At 41.4% G+C, this 25210-nt stretch overlaps 1 protein-coding gene across 1 annotated transcript; it reads left to right on the plus strand.

The window, feature by feature from the left end:
- Nucleotides 1-2357: 2357 nt before the first annotated feature.
- Nucleotides 2358-4094, plus strand: LOC122816193 (parvalbumin-2-like). Its single transcript, XM_044088943.1, has 3 exons — nt 2358-2418; nt 3288-3420; nt 3968-4094. Exons 1-3 carry the CDS (start codon nt 2358-2360, stop codon nt 4092-4094), a joined length of 321 nt encoding a protein of 106 aa, XP_043944878.1.
- Nucleotides 4095-25210: the final 21116 nt, after the last annotated feature.

Genomic DNA, 25210 nt, shown 5'->3' on the forward strand with positions numbered 1-25210 from the left:
TAGCCCCTGGTAAGTTACCCTGGGTCTGTACACTCTTCTCTATCTCCTCACTGTGGGTTGGTCAACAGCATTCACATCCTCACCACCCTCAGCCTCTTCCACAAGTTGTTGTATGATAGCTACTGCAGCCCCTATCATTTTGCTGTTTTCTTTGTTAAAACTTCCCGGCTTGTATACACCAGTTGTGTAGAGTATGGGAAAAAACACAAGGAAAGGTGTTTACATGGTTTATAGTAATGTTGTGGGCTGGGCTGCTGCCTGTGTAATTGGCTGATTCTGATACATTTCACCTGGCAGCTATGCTAGTTCTCCTTGGTTACCTTCCTACTGCTTGTTTCCCTTCTCATTGCCTTCCTGTTTAAGTCCGGGGGTGTGCCGTGCAAACAGAGTGCTCAGATATGCATAGAGCTGCTATTTCCATTTTTTTTTTTTTACACCTAGTGTGTGCCATGCACAGCACCTTTTACATGGATTTGGCTCATGTTGCAATGTGTACACCATAGTTTTCTTGGCGTGAGTTAATACACCCTCCTGCCTTAGCTGTGCTAAGCTAGGAGCAAACCCAAGCCATAGTGCTCCAATCTGCTTACAGTATGCCTGACACACCCTCCTATGATGTCAGCTAACTCCTAGGCTTGCACCAAGCTATTCCAATTCTTACACTGTTGTGACCTGACTAGCATGCTGGGGAAAACTGGGATTCACTATCATTCCCCTCATTTGCATAGGATTGCCTGCTAATGCATAGTTACATGTCACACACTGAGCCTCCCCCCTTATCAACCACTACTCACTGGCCATATTGTCTTCTGCCTGCCATTGACTTGCATGGCAGAATAGTGATTTTAGCTAGAATTCTTATTTTACGTTTATTTTGTTATTTTCTTCCCAATCCCATTTGCTGCCCTACACTTAAACAGCTGAAATCGGCTAAAAAAAAGAAAAGTTGATTTTTTTATTTTTTATGTTGTTTGCAATGCCAATGGCATTATACTTGGCCATTGGCATGCTTCCTCACTGATATGCAGCCTTTATTTGGAGCTGTCACAGCTCCGTTTTGGATTTTGCAGAAATGTACTCTGTTATTAACCAAGTTAATTTCTGCAGATTGCACTAGTCCTGGACGACTGGATACAAGCTTCCTGGATTGCAAATTCACCTCATTTGCATGAATTTCTCATGCCAATGGGGTGATTTGCATACAGGAGCTTAGTCCATGCAGGATTAGTGCAGGAGCTCTCGTGCACACCCCTGCAGTCTGTTCCTGGATCGCATGGCAGACATATTGCCTGCTAGAGCTCCTGTACTGGTCCTGCACACCATGCAGAACATAGAGAATCTGGGGGAATATGTTTAATATAATGATACAAAGTTATAGGAGAATAATTCTATACCTTTAGAATATTTTACTCCTGAACTGCACTTGGTAATTCTGAATTATAATTCTGGACTGCTGCAAACATCAGTACGTTGGTGCAATTATTAATAAACTTGTCTTGCTGGTTACTGCTAATAAAGTATACTCAGCCCTTCATTAGGATAGTGTTAGCATATATTCATGCTGGTAACTAATGAAGCATGTCTTCCCAGAACAGCATATCCCATGTGATATCCAAATTCCTGTAAACAGAGTTGAGGGTGAAGAGTATATAGACTGTCACGGCAACTTGGGACTCAGCAACAGTCCTTACATCCAACTCTGCTTTCTCTTTCCATTCAAGAAACTTGTGAGGTAAGTTTGGCTTTGATTCTTTTATCTTTTTGGATTAAGGAGTTACCTTCCAGAATGAATGGATACAACTGTAAACCATTTTGCAATGGTGGAGAAGGTCTCTCTCAGAGACCACTGAAGAAATAATAATTTATTTTTTCTACAGGCTTTGTAAATTATGTTATAGTATATTGCAAAGTAATAGCCTGCCCTTAGTTCTAAAGCATGGTAGAATTAGAAACAGTCATCCTTATGAGTTTTGAGAGGGATACATTTAACTTAAAGTAACGTGTTAATTATATTTCCTGGAAATCTATTTCATCTGTAGGATCTGCACGTAATAGGCAAGGTCCTTTTTACATTTCCATTAAAGAGTTATTTATTTATTTTATTTAAGAGGACTACAACAAATCAGTACCTCTTATAGGCTAAATTGTAATCATGTTCTGTTTTCTCAAAATATCCTGTGGCTGAAATTCCAGTGTAATGTCTTCAGATGATGCACATATCTCCGCCTTTAAAAAAAATGAATCTGACAGTATATAAACAGATGTGAAATGCCTTGCTCAGTATGCAGTCAGTCTTTTCATGTGCATAGGCTAAAGTCTTCATTCTTATCACCTGTTTAATTCATCCTAGTTTAACCATGGCCTTCAGCGGACTCCTGAATGATGACTATGTCACAGCTGCTTTGCAAAGCATCTCAGGTATATGGGAACGTATCTGCATGTTAAACAGCATTAGGGCTAAGGTATTTGCAATTAGGAGGGTTATTATACATTCATTAGGCTGACGTGTTAAAAAAATGAATGATAATGGTGTCCCTGTAATATTTGCATTTAAGAGTTAGGAGATAAGTAATTGCATTTGCAGGCCTCCTGGCTTATTTTTGTGCATCCTGAAATACCTCATGGAAGGAAAATCATAAAGTTCCGGCAATAGCTTATCTTATTTTAATTGAATGTAAGATACAAATCTTTGGTTCAGCTTTTTCACTAAGTTTGTCAGTGCAGTAGAGTATTGTAGGTCAACTGATTGATGCAAATATGTGACAGATACCCTAGTAAGAAGGAAGCAAGCACATATCCAGAAACTTTAATCCAGGAGATAAAGTATTCACTTTCAAGATACCTGTTGAACTCTGTGTTTCTGTGTAAATGTAATGGATAACTATTTATAGCATCACACTGCAGTGGATGAACAGGGTTTTATACTCACTCAGTTCTTTACTCTTTTTTTTTTATTTTTATTTTTCAACATATGTTCACACTTTGCGTGAGAATACATTTCTTAATTATTTGTGTAGCTGTACTACTGTGGTGTGTAGATGAGAACATATGAACTACTAAAGGCTGCTCAATAATTCAAGTGCTCCTCAAGCATAATCATAATGTTGTTGTTGATCTTGGTTCAAGTTCCAACTAAAGCATTTTGTTCTTTCTCTTACAAATTATGTGGAAAAACATATTCTAGATTGTTTGTGCTATTTGTAATTTACTAGTATAACTAGATTAGAACTTGAGCTATTAAAATGGGAATACGTATGTAATAATTATTTCAATAACTTTTTTTACAGTTGCAGACTCCTTCAACTACAGAATGTTCTTTGCCAAGGCTGGCATCATTGGCAGAAGTACAGAGCAGCTGAAGCAAATCTTCACAGTTCTTAACCAAGACAACAGCGGCTTTATTAAGAAAGATCAGCTGAAGTAAGTTTCCACTGTTCTACTTAAGATGCAAAAAACTATAGGTTATAATATATTGATTTAAATCATTATGAATATTAAGCAGTTCCACATATACAGTATATATATATATATATATATATATATATATATATATATATATATATATATATACACACATATATAAAATACAGTTATACAGTGTTGAACTCACCAGATGTTTTACACTCATTGTCTTGTTTTGTTTAAAATGTAGAGCTCAGTGTCAAGAACCTGTAACAGGTTAAATGTAATGTTACAGCTTGGTCTGAGTGCATAAAATTTACAAAAATAAGTAATCTCCGTGGTATCCCCAAAGTCTCAAAACAACCCACAAAACAAGTGTAGTGGGTCCAAAAACAAAACAGTGTAAGAAACCTCTCTGTGTAGAAGATTTTCAGTCCATGTATCTCTAGTTAATCACTGTATATTAATCAGATCAGACAACAGTAGTAGAAATAGCAAACTTAAACTCATCTTAAGTATAAAAAAAACAAATATAAAACTTAAATACATTACTATTTCCCCTCAGACTGATCCTGCAGAGCTTCTGTGCTGCTGCAAGAGAGCTTAGTGATGCAGAAACAATGGCCTTAATGCAGGCAGGTGACACTGATGGTGATGGCAAGATTGGAGTTGAAGGTAAGGAAAAACACTGACTGTCATCTAAAATTATTCCACTATATAACATATTTGCTTAACAATGTCAGCTGATCTGAAGGCAGAATTTTACATCATACTTTCAGCATTTAACAGACTTGTTCTTACAGCTACATTTCATGGAATCTTAACTGATTCAATTAATGTAGCTATTACATTGTGTAGTAGCATTAATAACAATAACATAGCTTTTTATGTCTAGTCATGATTAAGATTACTAACAAATTATACTAATAAAATATTTTTTTTTTATTTTACAGATTTCATTGCCCTGGCAAAATAAAGGAGGACACAACTTTTATCTATACCTTTAGCAGAACATGAATGTTAAAAGCATTTTGTTACATTTTATTTAAAGAAGTATAACATTTATATGAAGAAATATGTTATTAATATTGTTACAGTATTTTGATATGGAAATGATGCACTGCTCATGTGACCTTTATTGTTTGACATTTTAAATAAAAATTCTGCTTAACCATATTCATTTCATTTTGGAACTTCAAACTTTATGGAAAAAGTGACAATAATATCACGTTGACTCAAACTTTGGTTGTTGTATTTTTAAAGATATACATGAAAATACATGTTGTCATAGTTTATATGGATATCTCAGTGTCTTGTTTATAAGGATTTTTGAAGGTGTACATTCACCCACATAATTCTCATTGGTACCATAAAATGAAGTGTAACAGACATTTAAATAAAAAAATGCAAAACAACAAAAGCAAAAACAAGGAGATGGAAAACGTAATACACTTAAAAGAATTAGTAAGACTGTAATCGTTAGTGTAAAATTAAGTATCTATGTTTCAAATAATTTATTAACTTTTAAAATAATTGTTTTATTATAAAAAATGAAAGGAGGAAAAAAACATAAAAATCATCCACTAGGCATTAAATACTCTAGGATAAAGCAAAATTGTGCTATATTTAATGAATTTATCCTCAGCATTAGCTTTCCTTGATAGTATTAGCTGAGAAATAGATTTGAATGAGGATAGAACTTTCCCACAAAGGACAAGGGGAGGGTAACTACTGTCCTGCTATCTCTCACTTAACACAAGTATGCCAAAACAATTGCATGCTGGTGATAAAATTGAATATTTAGACACTGGTTTGAAGTTACACACCTACTTGCCAAACATAAGTGGTTTTCCACAAACAAATTAATTGTATCCTGCCCTGCTGTACAATAACACTGTTCCTCAATTGTGCCACAGAAACCACAATTGCTAGAGTTTATTTTCTGGCCACAACCTTTTTCTGTTCTAACTCTGTCTTTTGCTTCTAAAAAAACATACATGCTAGCAAAAAAAAAAAAAAAGAAAAGAAAAAACATATCCTTTGAATGATACTGGGGCCAAGCCTCTGAAATGCAGAATAATTATATTTTTATTTATTTAAATTCTAGAAACTGAATAGTCGCACTGGATTGATGGAGTAACCACCTGTCATACAGCTGTCCTGATCAGTGTTTAGTTCAGAGCAAACAGTAACATCTAGGTGATAATATAGTAGTCATGGAAATACATAACAAAACCCCCCATGATATAACACAGAAAAATACAATCTATGCTGGCAGCTCTGGGTAACCTGCACAACCAACAATAGCTAGAGCATACACTCAGTGTGTAACTGTCTGTACATAGTCATGTGTACTCAGTAAAACACAGATTAGCAATTATAAGTGATCATGATAAGAACTGGTAACAGCAGCATATAGAAATACAACATATGGCCCAGCTCTACTGTTACAGGTGCCTAATATACCACACATCCATGGTTGCAGGTAGCCAGCTTAATATGCATCAATGGCCGTAGGTGTTTGTCATAATGTACATCACCTGTTATAGTTTTTCACCACAACATACATCAGCAGTTATAGGAATCTAGTGTAGTGCACATCAGTGGTTGTATGAATTCAGCCAGGCTATTTATAAACTTCTGTAAACCTAAACAAGGGGGTTAGAGGATGGGGGTAGCTTGCAACATAACAGAAGGGAGTAAGGGAAGAAAAAAAGGTGTGTTCATAAACAGTACTGAGATACTGCCAGAGGGGTAGATAGCAATGTTTCTTTTGTACTCAGACCTTACTTGTATCTACACACCACACATGTAACATTAAAAATAATGTAGACATCTCTTCAAATGTTGTCCGATGTACTTTACAAATGTAGGCATCATTTCCAGCTCTACTACCTACAACCAAGAAAAGGCTGTCTTTAAGATGAGTATTCTAACATATATGCATGTTGTATACACATGTATGTTGCTTATGTTAGCTGAAACAACTCCTGATGTTCTGAGTTCTGTGAGCAATAATGTTTCACTGAAATGTTTAAGATAAAATGTAGTTAGCTGAGTATATGGAGAATACTTTGGCTAGGGCATCAAAGTAATAAGGAAAGGCCATGCAAATCTTTTCTGACATGTTTGAGAATGTAGTTCAGAAACTCAAAAAGATGGCACAAGTTCAACGTAAGGGGTCTGTAGCCAGAATAATTTTTCAATAGGCATCTGACTCTTCAGCAATACCTCATGTAAAGTGCAGCTACTTTTATGAATGAATGAACACACAAATTTAGCAATGGTAATAACCCATTTAGTGCATATAGCATGCTGGGCAGCCATAGTGGTTAGCACTGCCACCGCACAGCAAGAGGTTCTCTGGTTCGATCCTTGGCTGGGGTGCCTTCTGTGTGGAGTCTGCATGTCCTCCCTGTGGTTGTGTGGGTTTCCTCCCGGTGCTCCAGTTTCCTCCCAAAGACATGCTGTAGGTGGATTGGACACTCTAAATTGGCCCTAGGTGTGAGTGTGTGTGTGTGTGTGTGTGTGTGTGTGTGTGTGTGTGTGTGTGTGTGTGTGTGTGTGTGTGTGTGTGTGTGTGTGTGTGTGTGTGTGTGCCTTCTATGGAAGGTTGGGTGCTGGGCTGGCAACTCGACACTGTAAAACTCCACTGCCAATCATTAGCGGACAGGTGATCCACTGTGGCGAATCCTAACCAAGAAAAGCCAGAAGATGACGTGCATATAGCATGCTCAAATTAATACATAACTCATAACATCTCAGAAAAGCAGAAAAAGTCATTCTGAAAAGGTTTTGCCTAAATATTTTTATAAGGAACATTTTTCTTAATAGACATAAATATTAAAACCTCTGCCTGACTACATTCTGTTTCTGTTTGTCCCACGGGCATCCCTCAGTAGTGTGAACAACTTCCCTTAAACACATTCAAAGGCCCAAAAAAAAAAAAATACATGAAGCAACTGCCTGCATACAAGAACATGGAGAGCGGAACCCTGTACAAACCAGTAAAATCCACTGCAAGTTCTTTTATCAACAGACTGAGCAGTTCCCTTAAACACATTCACAGGTCCAAGAAAAAAAAAAAACTGAAGCATCTGCCTGCATACAAGAACATGGAGAGTGAAACCCTGTACAAACCAGTAAAAGCCCTGCAACTTCTTTTATCAACAGACTGTGAGCAGTTCCCTTACACACATTCTAAGGTCTAAGAAAAAAATAAAAACTGAAGCAACTGCCTATATACAAGAACATGGAGAGCGGAACCCTGTACAAACCAGTAAAAGCCGCTGCAAGTTCTTCTTTTATCAACAGATTGTGAGCAGTGTAGGTCTATTATAATCTTCTCTCTGTGATACTCCTACTGATTTTTCTGCTGTGCACTGTGCACACTACTGGACCCCCCCTTTTTTTCCTTCCATTTACTGTAACATATATATACATTTTTTCCTAAGCTTTGCATTTATTTTATATTCTTATATTTTATTTATCTTGTATTTCTTTTATACTCTTATATTTTATTCTCCCATTTATTGTAACAAATATATACAGTTTCCCAAAGCTTTACATTTATTTTATAGTCTACTTCCCCGATGCTCTGCTTAATCTGCTTTTGAATTCACACAGATAAACAGACACCTTTAGGTACTGACATGGGCTAGCTGGTTGATTGTTTTTCTCTTCTCACAGCTTTTTCCAAGTCCTGGTCCATAGTCACCCCTCCTTTTCTTGTTATCCTAACATAATTCTAGTGTAAGTTTCCTAGCCCTGTCAAACCTGTTTTCTCACAGGTTTCTCCAAGTCCTGGCTCTTAGCCCCCCCCCCTTTTCTCTTGGTCTCCTAACATAATCTTATTTTAAGCTTCCCAGTCCTGTCAATCCCATCTATTCCCTCCCTCTTCCTCTTAAGAGTTTACTTATTCCTCCCATGAGCTGTGGTGCCATCTTTAAATACTAAAAACCTCTGCGTGACTACACTCTGTTTCTGTCTGTCCCACGGGCATCCCTCAGTAGTCTGCACTTACTGCATGTCCCTTTCTAAAACCCCTGGCATAACTACATTATTTTCCTACTTTTCAGTGAACTGCCGCTCCCCATTTGTGCATAAATAATAAAAACAAACAGAAAGGTAGCATTCAAACCAAAACGGTAGGCCACCCTATTTCTGTGGTTGCTAAAATTATCACTGATCGTTTTCTGTTTGGCAACTGCTGCTTTTCCTGGAAAGTGTCCTTCAGTAGTGTGCACTTACTGCATGTCTCTTTCTAAAACCCCTGGCATAACTACATTATCTTCCTATTTCTCAGTGAACTGCAGCTCCCCATTGGTGCATAAATAATAAAAACAAACAGAAAGGTAGCATTCAAATCAAAATGGTAGGCCACCCTATTTCAGTAGTTGCTAACCTTCTCACTGATTCATTTTCTGTTTGGTGACTGCTGCTCCTCCTGGAAACTGTAACCCACTCTGTTCACCCTTTGGGCTCACTCTGCTCCCCTACTCTGCCCCCAAATTCCACCTGCCCCCACTACCTGTACATTTATACATCCCCTGACTCCTCCCCACCCAACATCTCTCCAATCACAATACACTTAAGCCAAACCTCACCCACCTGTAGATCTACATCACCCAAAACGTCCACCCTCCTACAATGCTCTACATAACATCTCTGTCTATAACCCCATTTGCCCTACTTATCTCTCTCTTCTCTTACCTATCTCACACTTTTTCCCAACCCTTGTCATAACTCTCACACACACTCCACTACATCTTACCATCAACTTCACTTCCCATCCTACTCATCCATCTCCCATGAACTTTTTACCTCTAACCCAATCTATTTTTTCAAACCAAAACTGCTCCCAACCCAACCTCCCCTGTACTTCCCTCTTAAATGTGGTACCAGAAAATCACTACTCTCACGCAAACAAAGCTACCCTCACCCAACACACTGCCTCTCTCTTCTACTCCACCACATCTCTCTCTCTCTCTGTCTCACTATCCAGTGACATCTGCCCCAAACCCAGACCCATCTCTCACATCAATCTGACCAAACCCTCCAAACACTAAACAATCTCCTCTCCCCTACCCAACACGGCTTCTGCCCTGGCTACAGCATCATGACTGCCCTTCTTTCCTATCTTGAAACCATAAACCTCGACAGCAACTCAGGCAAGTTCACAGCCACACCACTCCTAGATCTGTCAAAGACCTTTGACACCATCTCACACACCCTACTTATATCCCAATTCTCCACCCTAAACCTCTCTCCTACCACCATCGCCTGGTTTTCCAGCTACTTGTCCAACCACCAACACACTGTCCAATGGAAAACTTCAACCTCCCCCTTCCTTCCCACACCCACAGGTGTCCCAAAATGTTCTGTTCTTGGCCTTCTTCTCTTCAACCTATTCATTAACAACTTTTACCTATTCATCCCAGACTCATCTATCATCCAATATGCAGATGACTCAACAATCATCTGTTCAGCCTTCTCCCCCTCTGAGCTCCTAGCAAAAACCCAACTAGCCTTCTCCAAAACAGAGACCTGGATGCAGTCTAACCATCTGGCACTAAATGCAAATAAAACCAAACTAATGTTTTCCCCCTACCAAATCTCCATTGACAAATCCACATTCACTATACAGGGCCAAAACACCCTCCTTGAAATTATTCCCAACACCAGGCTTCTTGGCATCATTATTGATAAAGAACTAAAATTTGACACCCAGATCCACTCCACAATCAAGAAAACCCACCAAAAGTTAGGTCTCCTCTACATGCACAAATGCTTCCTAAGCCCCTCTACTCATCAAACTCTTGCATCCACCTTCCTACTCCCCTCCTTTATGTATGGTGCCCCTCTTTTCACCAATCTCCATCTTGGCCTTCGGTCCAAATTTGAATCCTGCTACCACAAGATCTCCAAATTTGCAACCAATTCAAAAAATTCATCCCACCACTGCCACTCCCTCCTCACCCTCAACTGGCTTGAACTATCCAACTTCCTCAGTTACTTACAACTAACCATTGCCCACAAGCTCATCTTTAAACCTGCCAACTGTCTAGCTCTCGTTGCTTCCTTAAAAGCTTACATTTCCAACCGCTCACTCAGATCCAAAAAACAAAAATCTCCTTCAGGTCCACAAACCTGCACAACCTCTTGGCCATCTACTGCTGTCCCACTCCTCAGCTAAACAGTGGAACTCTCTCTCACACACCTACACAGCCTGCCTAACCATACAAATTTCAAATCTCAGCTACTCTCTCATCTTTCTTCCAAATGGGAATACCCTTGCCATGCTCCAACTTAAACCCACCCTCATTCCACCTTGCACTGACTCATCCAACTACCTCTATTACTTCATCTCATCCAAAACAATCCCTTCCCTTCTAAAAACTAATTTTCTCTTTAATATCTATTGTACTATACTCTCCAATCTCAAATATACTATTACCCTCTCCATGCATAATATTTTCCTAACCTACTAATGGCTAGTAGCTATATATTTTGAAATGTTAAACCTACAATTGAGTTTATAACAAAAATGTTCACTTTATGTAACTGTTGAAATTTCTGTATTGAATTATGTCTTTTCATTTTTGTAACATTGTGACAAGCTAATTGTAAATATCATGGAGCTTATCTGTAAATGTTTAATTAGCTGTATGAACTATGTCCTTTTGTAACATGTGAAATGTAACTTGCAATTATTGTGGAGCTTTTCTCCCTTGGCCTCCACTGAAAACAGGCTCTTCTTGGCCCAGTAACCATGGGTTATCAAACTTAGATAAATAAATAAATAAAATCAAACCAATGTTAAACAAGTCAGTAGAATGACGTGTTCTGCATTCCTCTACTTTGTTGCCATATTTCTCACACACACACACACACACACACACACACACACACACACACACACACACACACATACACTCACGTACACATGCACACTCACGCACGCACACACACACGCGCGCGCGTGCACACACACATACACACACAAAATCTGATAACCCATCCCTCTTCTCAAAGCGGCATTGATGGCTTGAATTGATTATTTATTCACCATAAAATAAGACTAAAATAACTGCATGAGCATTATTTAAATCAAATATTAAGAGAAGCATCATTGTTTTGCATGCACATTCATGGTAATCGCTAACTGTAAAATCACACTATTGAATGAATGAGCTTGTGGTCTGTCCTCCAAACATATTATCTAGAGTGATGGTAAGACATTGGGCCGAATTCACGAAGGCTTGCACAGAGTCTAAGAGTAGTGTAAGATGTCAGACAGGCAATATGTCTGCCGAGCAATTCAGCAATAGCCGGCAGGGGTGTGCATAAGAACTCCTAAAACTACTCTTGCACGGACAGTGTTATGGTATGCAAATTACCTCATTTGCTGCTGAAATGTATGCAAATGAGGTAAATTTGTGATCCAGGAACCACTAACCTGTCCGTGGAAGAGTAGTGTTATTTGCAGAAATGTACTCCGTTGGTAATGGAGTACTGTTCTGCAAATAGCTAAACGGAGCTATGACAGCTCCAAATAAAGGAAGCATCCAGTTGATGAAGCATGCCAATGACCAAATATAAGGCCATTGGCATTTTTATAGGTTGAAAATTAATAAAAAATAATTTTTATTTTTTTCCCCGATCTCCAATGTTTAAGCATAGCGCAGCGCAGTGCAAACGTGCGGCACTTTAAAAACCAGAAAATAATTAAAAAATAGCCAAAATTAGGCATGTTTAATAAAAAGATTACTCTGCCATGCAGGTGAATGGTAGGCTAAAGACAACATGGCTACTGAGTATTGGTTGCTAAGGGGGGAAACTCAGTTTGAGAGATGTAACCAAGCATTAGTAAGCAATCCTATGCAAATGAGGATAAGGATAGTGAATCCCAATTTTCCCTGGTATGTTAGCCATGTCCCTCGAGTGTAAGTGTAGGAATTGGGGAGTAGTAGAGTAAAAGATAGGTGACATCATGAGGGGGTATGTCTGAAAGACTGTAAGCTTATTGGAGCATAGTGGCTTGTATTTGCCATGAGTTGCTCAGGATTGCAAGAGGTGCGTCTACAGTTGTCCTAGCTGAAACCAAGAAACCGAAGGTGTATGCCGTGGATATATCTGAAATATCTTGCAAACGTGTTTACACTGTGTGCGCGTGTGTGCGCAGCTGTAAGCTTGTGTAAGCCTGTGTGCGCACGTGTGCAATCATCTAAGCCTGTGTAAGCCTGTGCGCGCACGTGTGCACTCGTGTGCGCATGTTTGCGCGGTGCTGCCCCTTGTGGAAACAGAAAGGGAAAAGGAAGAAAAAGTAGCAGGAAGTTAACCAAGGAGAACTAGCAGAGCTGCCAGGTGAAATATATCACAATCAGCCAATTACACAGGCAGTAGACTAGCCCAGCCCAGCCCAGCACTTTAAACTCCACAAACACCATTCCCCCATGTTTTTTTCTCAAGAACTCTGCAACACTGCAGTATACAAAGAGTGAAAACTTAAAAAGCTTAAGTCAGACAAAATGTTAGGGGCTGCTTTTGCTATCATAAGCCAACATGTGCAAGATGCTGATGGTGGTGATATTGCGAATGCTGCTGAGCAACCCACAGTGAGGAGACGGAGAAGAGTGTACAGACCCGGTGTAACCTACCAGTGGCTACATGAGCTGGAGATAGTGGAGTGCTATAGAGTTGACAGAGACCTCCTGCAGCAAATTGTTGAGCTGTGCCGGCCACGCCTCACACACAGAACCAACAGAGGGGAACCCATCCCAGTGGATACCAAGGTATGTGTTGGCCTACGAATACTAGCTACAGGTACCTTCCAGAGACCAACTGGTGATATGATGGGGGTTTCACAGGCATCAGCATCCAGGGTACTGCACCAGTTCCTGGATGCCATGTCAGCACATGTCAGTGAGCATGTATATTTCCCCAATTCCCCTGAGGCATTGGAAAGGAATATGCGTCTTTTCCACCAAATAGCAGAATACCCTGAGATAGTGGGTGCAATAGACTGCACGCACATACACATCAAAGCACCAGCCAGTGAGTGGGGTAGGGTCTACATCAACCGCAAGGGCTTCCCCTCCATCAACTGCCAGGTCATGTGTGATGCCCAGGACATAATAATGAATATGTGTGCTGGCTATCCTGGAAGCTATCACGATTCCCACATCTGGCATCTGATGCAGCTGTACCAGAGATTTGCCAATGGGGACATCCCTAAAGGTCACCTAGTGGGGGATGCTGGATACGCACTGGAGCCATGGCTGATGACACCCATCAGAAATGCAAACACACCCGAACAAGAACTCCATAATGAGGCACATGCACAAACAAGAAACATAATCAAGTGTGTGTTTGGGATGCTCAAGTCATGGTTCTGGTGCCTGTTCACATCTGGTGGAGCCTTGCAGTATTCACCAACTACATGTACCCAAATTGTCATGGTATGTGCCATGCTACACATTATGATCCTGCAAAAACAGCTGCAGCAGGAACAGCATGGGGCAGGGCCAAACAGCCCCCCACCATTGCCAAGACCTGCACAGGCACAGTGTGACTCGGAGGAGGAACAACCTGAGCCTGCCCCAGTAGGCAGCCTTGGCCTTGGCAAAGAGTAAACGCATAGCACATACACTGACTCAGTAGGAACCCTGGAAATGACACCTCTCTCTGACTCGCACATACAATAAAAGTGATGCCTAACTTGACACTACCTGTTTTCAAACATGTATAGAGAGTGTACTATGTGCATCCGACATAGGCAGCCCTGCAGCACCTCCTGAAGCATGATTGCCCTATTTTAAGCAATATAAAGCAGTGATAAGCACATTTTACCACTGGTTAGCATATTTAAGCACAATTATGCGGAGCTGCGAACCGCGCAAACTAGTGCAACATTGGGCAAAGTCAGGCAAAGTCAACCAAAGTCTGGTAAACACGCTCACACCTGCTTTACTGTTCCTTAACCAGTCAGGTCTACCCAGCATGAAGCTAAAAAGCAGTGACAGGGCTCGAACTCAGGATACTGTGCACTATAGTCACAGTACTGAACCACAAAGCCATGACAGCATTTCACTGGCACAGACACAGAAGGACAATTGTAGACTAACGCAAACGCAAACACAAACAAATGCTGTATCATGCCCTCTGAACTCCCCCCCCAGGCCTATGCAGAGAGATAACAGCAGGCCAGGCAGTGTGATGTGTGTTGGGTAGGGTATGAAGTCACAAACTAATATACGTAAAATTGGAAGCTAAGATCTGTAGTACAGTAGTATGCCTCAAGCCAGTATGATAGGCAACAGTACAGACTGAAATAGAGTTCCTGACATAGCAGTGCAGGCCTAACAAATGTGTATAAGTGTCAGGTGAACCCCTCATCCTATGTACACCCACAGTAACAATCAGGTGCACCCCCCGCGTAGAAATTTAGAAATAATAGCTGTCCCCCCTGTATGTAGAAATGTTGATAGGTCTATGCAAAGTGACATATGGAAGCCCTGCAGGCATAGCGTGCTTCCTGTCGATATACAACACAAAGGTGAGCCCTGAAGTAAAAACCAACTTGATTTTTCACACACATATAGTATAATATGTCCATACTGGGCATGCTCACACAGTTAAATAAACAAGGCAAATGTCAGTCAACAACATACTGAAAGGTCATACTGAACATGCTTACACACTTAGGCCATCTCTGAGTACAGCAGTGGGCCACACATATCTGGCAGTTGCACCAGAAACTTGTCACTATTCACCAATCCTGCCTTGCGCACACAGTTATATGAAAACAGACCCATATAATATATTGGACTCCTGTCATAATTACACTATGTACTACAAGTACTTAAGTTGTTCAAAGAAAGTGAAAATTCAAAGAAGATCAATAAATTTCTGATCAGTATCATCAATAAACAATGAGCACTCCTAACATTATCCAATCCATGTTCTGGCAAAAATATTGTCAAAGAGTCCATAGAGAACCATGAAGCTTTCTTTCGCTATGTCATAACTATCAATGTAAACTCATATATGTTCTGAGTCAGTGCAAACTGTAAATGAATACATGTACACGACTGACATTGCCAACATCTTGTCAGAGAGGTTCATACATATTTACCCCCATCTCACTGACAAAAAGGCCCATTATCATACCTGGAGATTGTGAAAATCCAGAAATCACATATACAATGGTTAAACAGCACTCTCCAAACCTAAAAACATGGCGTCTATGGGATGACATGGTTTCCCTAGCTGTGTCATATGTGAACTCCAAAACAAACAGACCATGCACCTGAGCAGTCTGTTGAGACTCACCCTCTGTACAGGATATGAAACTGTTGAATGTGTTACAGCAACATTTGGCACACTCCACAAGTGTTGGTGCACAACAGACCATGGGAACTATTGTCTTATAAGCCTATTAAGCCTGATCTGCAAGGCCATGGAGTCCATCATGATGGAACTCATAAACAGAGCTATTGGGAGCCTACAATCACCAAACCCTACCAATTTTGGTTTGATCAGGGGAAGATCATGATTCCCAAACCTGCTAGACTGTTTTCAAGGCAGTCACCCAGGACATGCATCAATGAAATGAGCTACACAAGTTCCACATAGACCTTGAAAAGCCCTTTTCCAACATCTCAGACACATGTCGTATCTACAAAATCAACATAAGATATGTGCATAAATATGTATGTCATCTGATGGATTGCCAACTGGGGCACAGATAGATCAGACAAGGTAAGAATTGTGGTCTCCTGTTCAAGCTGGTAACAACTGCTATCCCCCATGGCTCAGTCCTGCGACCCCTCCTGTCTGGTGTATACTTTTCAGAAATACAGTCAAACACACGAGAGCTATGTTTAGCAAAGTTTGTAGATGACTGCAAAAAAGTTGTCATAATCAATGTTTGGGACAACAGAGACATCCTTAAAAAGGGTCTCAGTCATTCAGATGTGGTGTCAAACTTATGGCCTCGAGCTATAGTCATAGAAATACCACATAGGTGCCAACACCCTAAATATGGAGGTGATAATAAGGGAATTATGGACACATGTGGATAGTCATCTCTACTTCCAGAAACACATTCACAAAGTGGTCAGAAAATCATGCTATGTGTTTCCACAAACTGCCAAGGTCTTTGCATGTAGGTCACAGGAGGTTCCCCTCTACTCATCAGTCATCAGACCCATCAGAGTACCACAACACACTTGCGATGAATGTGACTAGGCACCTTCATCAGCTGGAAAGACAATTGAAGTACCTCAACAAGAGGATTACTGGCCTCAAACAGTTGCCCCATGTAACAAGACTGAATTTAACTCAATCTGTACTCTGTTGCATACTGTCTACTCAGAAGATCTCTGCCCAACAGACAGGTCCATGTCATGGCAACACTCAGATCTGCTCTGAGTTGCAGCTCAATGGCACTAAATATACAGACCCAGCTGATATTGCCAACATCCAGGCAGATAGGATCAGTGCTAACTTTACCCCCCTCTCACCCATGAAAGAGCACATCTCTGTAACGGAAGACTGCAAAGTTGCTGTCATCACGGCTGCACAGGTAAAAAACACTCTCCAAAGCCAGGAACACAGCATCCATGGGACCAGATAACTTCCCAGGCTGTGTTCTACACAAACTACAGAACGAACAGACACCACACCGACGTACCATGTTCAGTCATAGCCTCACCTCAGGCTTTGTGCCTGCTGAATGGTGCACAGCAACGGTTATCCCACTACACAAGGGTGGAGACACCATGGACCCCAGGAACTAGTGCCCCATTAGCCTGATGAGCCTGCTCTGCAAGGCCATGGAATGTATCATCATACAACTTATAAAAAAAGACATTGGTAATCTCCAAACTCTGGACCACAACCATGTTGGGTTTGTAAAATGCAGATCATGTCTCCTAAACCTGATAGACATCATTGAAGCAGTCACCAGAACCGTAGACAAGGGTAAGGTAGTTCACACAGCCTATGTAGATCTTGCCATGGCTTTCAACAATATCCCCCACTCTGGAATTATAGATAAACCCACTAAACTAGGTATAAATTGCTATGTCACAAGATGGGTTGCCAACTGGCTCACTGACAGAACACACACTGTGAAAGTAGCAGACTCCAAGTATGACTTTGGACCAGTGATGAGTGTAGTACCACAGGGTTCAGTCCTTGGTCCTGTCCTGTTTTATATCTACTTCCCTGAAGTAAACTTTAACATGGAAGGTCTGTGGCTAATTAAGTTTCCAGATGACTGCAAACTAGGAGCCAAAATTGTAAATACTAAAGATGTGGACATCCTACAAAAGGGCCTCACTGAGACAGATGCCTGGTGTCAAAGCCATGGCCTCAAGCTCAATGCCAAAAAGTGCATTGTCATCCCCTTTGGTAAAAACTCCGTAGCCATGACCTACAACATAACGGTAGTATACTTAACACTGAAAGTGTGATAAGAGATGTTGGGTCACAGGTGGACAGTGGACACACCTGTGATAATCACATCCCCACAGTAGTCAGGAAATCCTTCTACATGGCACACCTCATCACAAAAGGTGTCTCATGCAGAATAGAAGTGGACATTGTTCCCCTCTATTCATCACTCACTAGATCCATAATAGAGTACAATGCCACTTTTGCTATGTACCTCAGAAGACATCTACAACAACTGGAAAGCCTGCAGAAATACCTCACAAAGAGCATTAGCAGCCTGAAATACATGCCATACACAGACCATCTCAAAATGCTCCAGCTGTACTCTCTCTCGCATATCGCCTACTCAGAGGTGATCTCTGCCTAACATACAAAGCTATGTCAAGCACAGAGCTGTTGGACATGCTCCACGTTAAACACTCACAATCCCTCTGATCTTCGGCCCCAAAACCCAGAGTGAAATACAAAAGGAAGGGGTGTATCCATTTACCTTATGGATACCCACACCATCAGGTTAGTGGCACAGCATGAGGACTTGGAGACGATGCAAGTGCAACTAACATTGGGCAAAGCTGCTTATCAGATTGTAGCCTGCTACAGATCACCTACCTTGTCTCAGAAACCTCACTCAGTATTCCTGAGAACTGTGAAAAATATAAAAGTCCTACCAAACACCATTATATGAGGAGATTACAACTACCCAAACATTGAGTGGGAGAATTACTCGTGTACAACATCCTTTGCCCAATGTTTCCTAGAGTTTAAAAACTCAAACTCTCTGGAACAGCTGATCACCATGCCCACTAGAGGTGACAACATACTGCACCTGATCATCACCAACATGGGGTACCAGTGTTCCACAACAGAGATAAACACCTCACTGGTAATATCAGATCATAAAGTAATCAAACTGGACATCCATATCCCCCCCAGTCAAGGAAACCACTGTGAAGACATTTTCAAAAGCTAACTGCACACTTCCCAAGACCAAAGTGGAAAGTTCCAAAGCCCCCTTGCTATAGGATAATGCTATACAATCTGCCAAATCATTTACAAGTGCATTCTATGAGCATCTACAGGGATGCATGGATTGAGACATCCCAAATAAAACCAAGACACACTCCTCCAAAAAGAAGAAACCAATCTGGTGGTAGTTGCCCATACATAAGCTATACAACAGAAGGAGGAAACGAACACATGATAGAGCAAACTTCACAAAAGGAAAGACATCACTGATCATTATTAGGAAGAAACAATGATCACTCATAAAATAATCCAAGGCCAGTTTATAAAGACAAATTGCCAAGGAATGTAAGAATAACAACCACAAAACCTTTGTTAGCTATACCAAACATTTAGGTGGGAACTCTCAAATATGCTGTCAGCTACTGCAAAATGGCAAAAATACACTGAACCAACTGACATTGCCCACATCCTGGCAGACAAGTTCTGTGCAAACCCACCCCATCACCCCCGAAAGGGCCTGGGTCCATCCCAGAAGAATGCAGAGCCCCAGACTTCATGGACATGCAGGTAAAAACAGCCCTCTCCAAAGCTAAGAACACAGCATCAATGGGACTGGATGATGTCCCAGGCTGCGTCTTACACCAGCCCCAAAAGGAACTACACCCTCACCTACATTCACTGTCCAGACTCAACCTTACCACAGGCTATGTACCCAAAGAATGGCATACAGCAACAGTCATCCAGCTCCACAAAGGGGGTGCCACAACTGAACCTGGAAACTATTGCCCTATAGGCCTACTCAGCCTGGTCTGCAAAGCTATGGAGCAAATTATCATGGAACCCATAAACAGAGACATTGGGAACCTCCAGACACTGGACTATACCCGACTTAGCTTTGGTAAAGGCAGATCCTGCCTCCTAAACCTAGTTGACTTCTTTGAAACAGTTACCAAGGAAATAGATGGAAGTGAAAGTAGTCCACACAGCCCACCTGGACCCCTCTAAGGGCCTTTCAATGCCATTCCCCACTCTGGCATCATGGGCAAGCTTACCAGCTTGAACATTAACAGCTATGTCACATGATGGGTGGTCAACTGGCTCACAGATCAAACACACATGTTCAGAGTTGCGGGTGCCATGTCCGGCTCTAAACCAGTCACAAATGGCATCCCACAGGTCTTGGTCCTGGGATCCCACCTGTTCAGTAGATACTGCTCAGAGGTACAGGCAAGCATGGGAGGAGTATGGCTGACCAACTTTGCAGATAACTGCTAACTGTGGTCCATAATCGACTCTACAGCTGACACAGACATCCTCCAGAAGGGTCTTACAGAGACAGATACCTGGTGTCAAAGCAATGCCCTCAAGCATAATGCCAAAGAATGCATAGTCATCCCCTTTGGATAAAACAAAGTGCACAGAAATTACCACATAGGTGGTAATCCAGTATGTACGGAGAATGGAATTATGGCCCTGGAGACCCAGGTAGATAGTAAACTCTCCTGTGATGATGGTGTTTAGAAATTCCTTCTATGTAGCCCTCCTAATGTCACCTAACGTAACCCACTTTGTCTAGTCTGATGATGTCACCATCCTACAAATATACCTGTGGAAAGGGAAATTCCCAGTAATGTTTGTAGCGTGTCGTGTAAATGCGTACTGCTGTAATATCATAAAGTAGTTAGGTAGGGGTTTGAATCCGGCACTTGACAACTGTATGAGAGTGTATGTATCGCCTTGGGCAGGGGCAACCTTTTTGGAGACTACTAAACCACCTTAAAAGTGGTATACTTATCTTTGTCAAGTCTGGTGATGTCACCATCCTACAAATATACCAGTGGAAAAGAGAGCTCCCAGTAATGTGTATAGTGTGTTGTGTAAATGCGTATTTCTCTAGTATCATAAAGTAGTTAGGTAGGGGTTTGAATCCTGCACTTGTCTGCTGTATGAGAGTGTATGTATCTCCTTGGAGAGGAGTAACCTTTTTGGAGACTACTAATAAAACACCTTAAAAGGGATATGCTTATCTTTGTCAAGTCTGATGATGTCACTATCCTACAAATAAACCTGTGGAAAAAAGACTTGTTATGTGTATAGCGCGTTGTGTTAATGCGTACTTTTCTACAATCATAAAGTAGCTAGATAGGGGTTTGAAACCTGCACTTGCTAACTGTGTGTGTGTCTCCTTGGAGAAGACTAACCTTTTTGAAAACTACTGAAACACCTTGAAAGTGGTATACTCATCTTTGTCAAGTCTGATGATGTCACCATCCTACAAATATACCTGTGGAAAGGAGAGCACCCAGTAATGTATATAGCACATTGTGTAAATGTATACTGCTCTAGTATCATAAAATAGTTAGGGAGGGGTTTAAATCCTGCACTTGGTGTGTGTGTGCTCTATGTGTGTCACAGTGTTGGTCAATGTGTTGTGGGTTTTGCTTTTACTACTGTATGACATATCACAATGACAACAGTATGTGCATTGCACGTCAGGTAGCTGTGTGGCAAATACATATACGTATATGTGACCTCAATTATTTCATAGGTGGAAACCCTGCTTTCTCCATGAACACATCTATTATCTTTGCCAGAGTGTGCTGCCACTTTCCAGACCTTAGGTCACATCTGTATGCTTGTGACAAGCCCAGCCACTGCAGTGATCCCTGGCCTGGGTCATCCATGTCACACACACTCATTACAATTTCTATTGAATAGTGTGTGAGGGTTTATGCCTGAGGTATATTTCAGACCTGTTCAAATGCAGCAAAGTCATGTCTATGATGGCTATTCATTATAGGTGTACAATAACCTTTGTAGATATGAATGCAGACCCTTTATTGTTTATGTGATCCACCGAGGGATTTCAAAATACCTTTGGAAATGTGATTACCAAAGGAGAGATGATGTAACACTTGGCTGTATGTACACATTAGTATCTGTTCAACATGTTGGGAGCTACTAGATATGTGGTACTGTGGGGATACTATGTTTTGTAAAAGTGGATGACTATACTTTAGTTGGCTTATAGCTTTACAGCATGGGTTTGACAACAGGTATCTATCTGTATGATACCCTTGTGGAGGATGTGTGTGTCATCTGGAGAATGCATTATAGCCCACAGTGCATTTCCAGACATGGACAGACATATCCCTACTGTGTTTTCCTTTACCTAAGAGAGCTATATGCAAAACAGGAGTGGTCCCAGGAATGGGTGCAGGTGAATACCACTGGTTACTGGCATAGTATAGTACATGAAGGATCCAAATGTTACTGTGTGCCCTACATCTGTGTGTCAGTTGTCAAGACATCATCTAACAACTGTTTATGGTCAGGCTGCTGAGGTTATGTATACTACCATAATGCAAACCAATGACAGATAGTAACAGTATCACCCACAGCACAGTGTCAAACCATGTCATACACACATGTGTACTCAAGTTCCAAAATGTGTGTAGTACAATGCATACTGGCCACCAATAGAAACTATGGAGTGTTCACACTGTGTAATACAGGGTATGTCACCCCGCCCATGTGTCCACTATGCACATACATGCAGACAGTGCACCTCCACCATGTTCAAAAATGTACACCTGCAAATCTGTGCTGCACATATCCCACATGTACTTTCCACTCTCTAACACATGCTGCCAATACTACACACATCAGCCAAGTGGCACATGGGCAGACAATACACTATTGGAATTAACACTGGTACAAACATTACTACATTGACAATCATAGCTTTAATGCATCATGCCTACTCAGCTACACCTTCAAGGATATAATTACACTTTACTGCTGACAACATGCTAACATTGCTATACTGCTATAAAGTCACTCTGTGCATCAGCACCATGTTAGCCTGTCCCTGCATCAATGTTACAGATGACAGGAGGTGGCACAGGTTTCATCATATGCACAGGGTGTGTTGTTGGTTTGCCAGAGGCCTACATTGAGGCATACAATTGACATGTGTGTGTGTGTGTGTGTGTGTGTGTGTGTGTGTGTGTGTGTGTGTGTGTGTGTGTGTGTGTGTGTGAGGGCCAAGAGTACTGGTATGGGCCAATGTGGATGTAATGTGTGCAGGTATGTGTTAGCCCTAGTTGTCTGGTTTATGTGTGTGTGTCTGTATGCACACAGTTCCACCATGTGGCTGCCATATACAGGGATTTGTGGGAAAGCCACAGACTGTACCTGCCAGGCTTTACAGATCACTATCTCTGGCCACTGATATGGTACCTGTGCCTGGCAGGGGTGCTACAGACAGTATCAGGTACTAAGCCAGACTGGGTACTATCCTCAGAGGTAGACATATGTACACTGGATCCAGGTCCCTGCTGGGACTGGCCAGAGCCCCATGCACGTGGTCTTCTAGGACGGTCTATGGACAGCCCACCCCTAATATTGCTGGGGCTGGTACTGGCACTACGGGAGCGGCTGTGACTTGATGGACATCCACGGTGACTGCCAACTGCTGATGTTGCTGGCATATGTCCACGTCTCAACCGTCCCGCACTGTCCTGACACATGGACATGACATTGCAGAGGACATCTAATGTCTCACCCTAATGTCTATCAGTGACCTCAGTGTAATTACGGATGGCACCTGCTAGGTCATGGATACTGTCAATTACATTGGTGTTATGTGCCCTCTGAACCCTTAGTCCCTGTCTGGTGTACTGTTCCATATGTGCCTGTGCCTCCATGACAGTCTGGAACATGCGTGAGGTTGTAAGACCTGTGGCACATCTGCCAGGGGCATGATGACCAGCAGTGCTCTGACGAGAACCCCTGGACATCTGACTATGTCATACCATTCCAGACATCTGGCTATGGCTGCTGTGTCCGGATGCATGTGCCATAGATTCCACACTGTCCTGGCCATTGCCGACTGTACACTGTCCCTCAGCTAAGGGCATTGGTGATGATGGGTGTATTGGCAGTATGACTGTGTGTATGGATGGGGTGGACACTTGTGTACTGTCGATTGGTGGCCCAACAACAGACCCTGGCAAACATGCCTGTGCCTCAACACACCTATCCTCATTATCACTATTTGTGTCAGTGACATCAGGTTCCCTGCTGCAGTGAACCAGCCCAACCTCAGCACCTGTGAGAGGAAGACAGGAAACACACTTTAAGACCTGTACATGATGTCAGAACACATGAACACATGCACACATGCACACATGAACACATGAACACATGCACACAAATACACTCCTCACTAAAGCAGACACACACACACACACACACACACACACACACACACACACACACACACACACACACACCACCAGCAATCCAGAACATACTCAATAGCAGTTGATGGTGGGGTACAGTATCACAAGCCAAACAGTCATATCACACATGTCAGCATGCATGGATGTGTGTTGCTCAACAGCATGCAGTGCGAGTGTAGACAGTCCTTGCTACTAACAGTATACATGGCTTTGATGCATGTGTGTTGTTGTTCGGTGATTGGCCTCACCCTGGAACGCAATGTATACATGGACACAACATTGTTGTGCAAGTATTAAAAGCTCTTTACTGTCCTGTGCACCATCACTCACAGGTATACATACCATGGCTGGATGTGTATCTGTATGTCACATAGATATCCATTTCTGATTAGAGCATCTGTGTCTTTAACAGTTAATTGTGGACACAGGTTTAGCCCATGCATGCTGTGTATAAACACAGGATCAGTGGTGCATGTATACCTTCTGGAATACCATTGGTCCACATAGACAATGTACAGTAGTTATGGTGAGTGTAGAATATATTGTGGACATGACAGTGCCAGCCATGACATGGCATGCTACAACACAACTGCAAAATTTAACATCACACATACCCAATGTGTGTCATGTGACAAGTAGACTACTACCTATGTGGTAGTTCATGGGTACCGAGTTTTTACCAAAAGGGATGGCAATGCAATTTTTGGCAATGAGCCTGAGGCCATGGCTTTGACACCAGGCATCTGTCTCACTATATATGACTATGTCTCTCTCTCTACATATATATATATATATATATATATATATATATATATATATATATATATATATATATATATATATATATATATATATATATATATATATATATATATATATATATATATATATATTTATACATACATATACATATCCATTGGTGTACATATACATATAGGCACATATACAGTCCACCTTTCATGATGGGAATATCAATTATGCAAAGGATGTGAGGTATACAGTAATGTAATGATATTGCACAGTCTTGTGAGAAATGCATTGAAAGTGTTCTTAGCCCATGTAGCTTTAGCAGGCCTCACTGGCTGCAACATTGCAAACTTAACAAATCACATCCACAGTGTTTAACCACCACATGT

This window comes from Protopterus annectens, chromosome 12.part0 (assembly GCF_019279795.1).
Source record: "Protopterus annectens isolate FY-2018-M chromosome 12.part0, PAN1.0, whole genome shotgun sequence".
In the NCBI taxonomy this organism is placed as follows: Eukaryota; Metazoa; Chordata; order Ceratodontiformes; family Protopteridae; genus Protopterus; species Protopterus annectens.

Bases quoted from the DNA above. Each gene is read 5' to 3' on its own strand.
- LOC122816193 (XM_044088943.1), top strand. From the start codon at position 2,358: ATGGCCTTCAGCGGACTCCTGAATGATGACTATGTCACAGCTGCTTTG. The intron at 2,419-3,287 runs GTATATGGGAAC...CTTTTTTTACAG, and splicing joins TGCTTTGCAAAGCATCTCAG to TTGCAGACTCCTTCAACTAC. The intron at 3,421-3,967 runs GTAAGTTTCCAC...ATTTCCCCTCAG, and splicing joins ATTAAGAAAGATCAGCTGAA to ACTGATCCTGCAGAGCTTCT.